Below are 1450 nucleotides of genomic sequence, written 5' to 3' on the forward strand. Positions count from 1 at the left end.
AGCAACATGACGATAACAAAACAAGACACCGATGTCTGTACTTCTGTCGTATGGTTGGTAAAAACTGTTGACATATATTTATTCTATCTTGCAGCCCATTAAATGTCGAAAACGAATGACCGTCTTTTAGAATAAGTAGACAAAAATAATTATATTTTAGTAAGGAACAAGTAGTTTTGCGGACTGAGTGCAGGGATTGCAAATATGAAGGTCTCGAGTTCAAATCCCACCCCATCACCTTAGGATTTTTTCCGGGTCCGGTACCTTTCATCGAGTTAATCAGGTGATCGGCGAACTAAATCAGATCTCCAAAGATTAATTTGAATGAAATCTCGAATTAATTAATTCCCCTTTCACAGAGCGATGTGTTATTGAATATATATTTTTCCGTTTTCGACATATTGTATTTTTGCTGAAATTTATGACGTGTTGTTGGCAACTTGTTGTCATGTTGCTCTTTATGTTAGTGATAAACCGTTGACAGCAAATATACAGCAAGTTGTCGGCAACACATGTTGAATACGTGTCATGTCAAACCAAAGACAAATGCCTGATTCACCTTGTTCTAAATGTGCTGAAAACTCAAGCGTTTTGTTTTCGACAACATGACAGCAAAAACACAGACAGGTGGCTATCAAGGTATTGTTTTTCTATGTTTTAACAGTAAACTTTGGCGTCTGTAGACAAAACATTCAATGCGTTACGCGTGACAAGAAACAACACAGTAGCATTTTACTCTCATAGAAAAGCAATAACAAAATATTAGTTGGCGTAGCGTGTAGTCATACGTAAAGCAATGACTTGTTCTATCTGTAAAAATCTCTAAAATTAATTTTTATCCATACATGGATAAAAAATATATGTGCGGTGCACGCACATACCCATGCACAGGAAGTGCATAATCACATAACTGAATAATATTTACATAGATTGTTTGTTTTTACTATCAAAATTCAAGTAACTCTAAATTTGTTTGTATGTCCCGGCTTAAATAAGGTCGCGCAACTCGTGTCAAACCTTAGAAAAATACAGGAAAGGATTGTGAATTGCATCGATCAGCTTAATCTTGTAAAATTGAATTATTGGAAATAACTGTTTCGTATATAAACTGTAACAACTAATAAATTTGTGTTCTCCATACCTTACAGTAGATATTCCCATTATTCTTTTACCAGCCGCATTGTACCCGACAAATTCACATCCTAAGAGAGAATCGATATTTCTTGCGTTTCCAAAAATCTCTAAAGAAATTCTACCGGTAGCTATCACAATATCCTTGAAATTAAGTGATGCGTATACTACACGTACGAGATTTTCTTGTTTGTAATCAGGAGATATCGGGCCTTCAACCCAACGCAACTTGCTCAAATCACCTCGCACCTACAACAAATATCAATACTGTTGTAATAAAAAATACACAATAGGAAAATATCATAAATTAATTTATAAA

General features: G+C 34.8%; 1 protein-coding gene across 1 annotated transcript in view; it reads right to left on the bottom strand.

The window, feature by feature from the left end:
* Positions 1-1141: 1141 nt before the first annotated feature.
* The window catches only part of LOC109861700 (fatty acid synthase-like), a gene marked incomplete at its 3' end in the record, with an annotated part of 14025 nt that continues 13716 nt past the window's right edge, over positions 1142-1450 (bottom strand). Inside the window, exon 14 of the mRNA XM_020441458.1 lies at positions 1142-1380. Within this exon, the coding sequence (XP_020297047.1) occupies positions 1142-1380 (239 nt within the window). The remainder of the gene's footprint in view (positions 1381-1450) is intronic.

The sequence above is a fragment of the Pseudomyrmex gracilis genome, unplaced genomic scaffold, assembly GCF_002006095.1.
Source record: "Pseudomyrmex gracilis isolate BER0280 unplaced genomic scaffold, ASM200609v1 scaffold_934, whole genome shotgun sequence".
Classification (NCBI taxonomy): Eukaryota; Metazoa; Arthropoda; class Insecta; order Hymenoptera; family Formicidae; genus Pseudomyrmex; species Pseudomyrmex gracilis.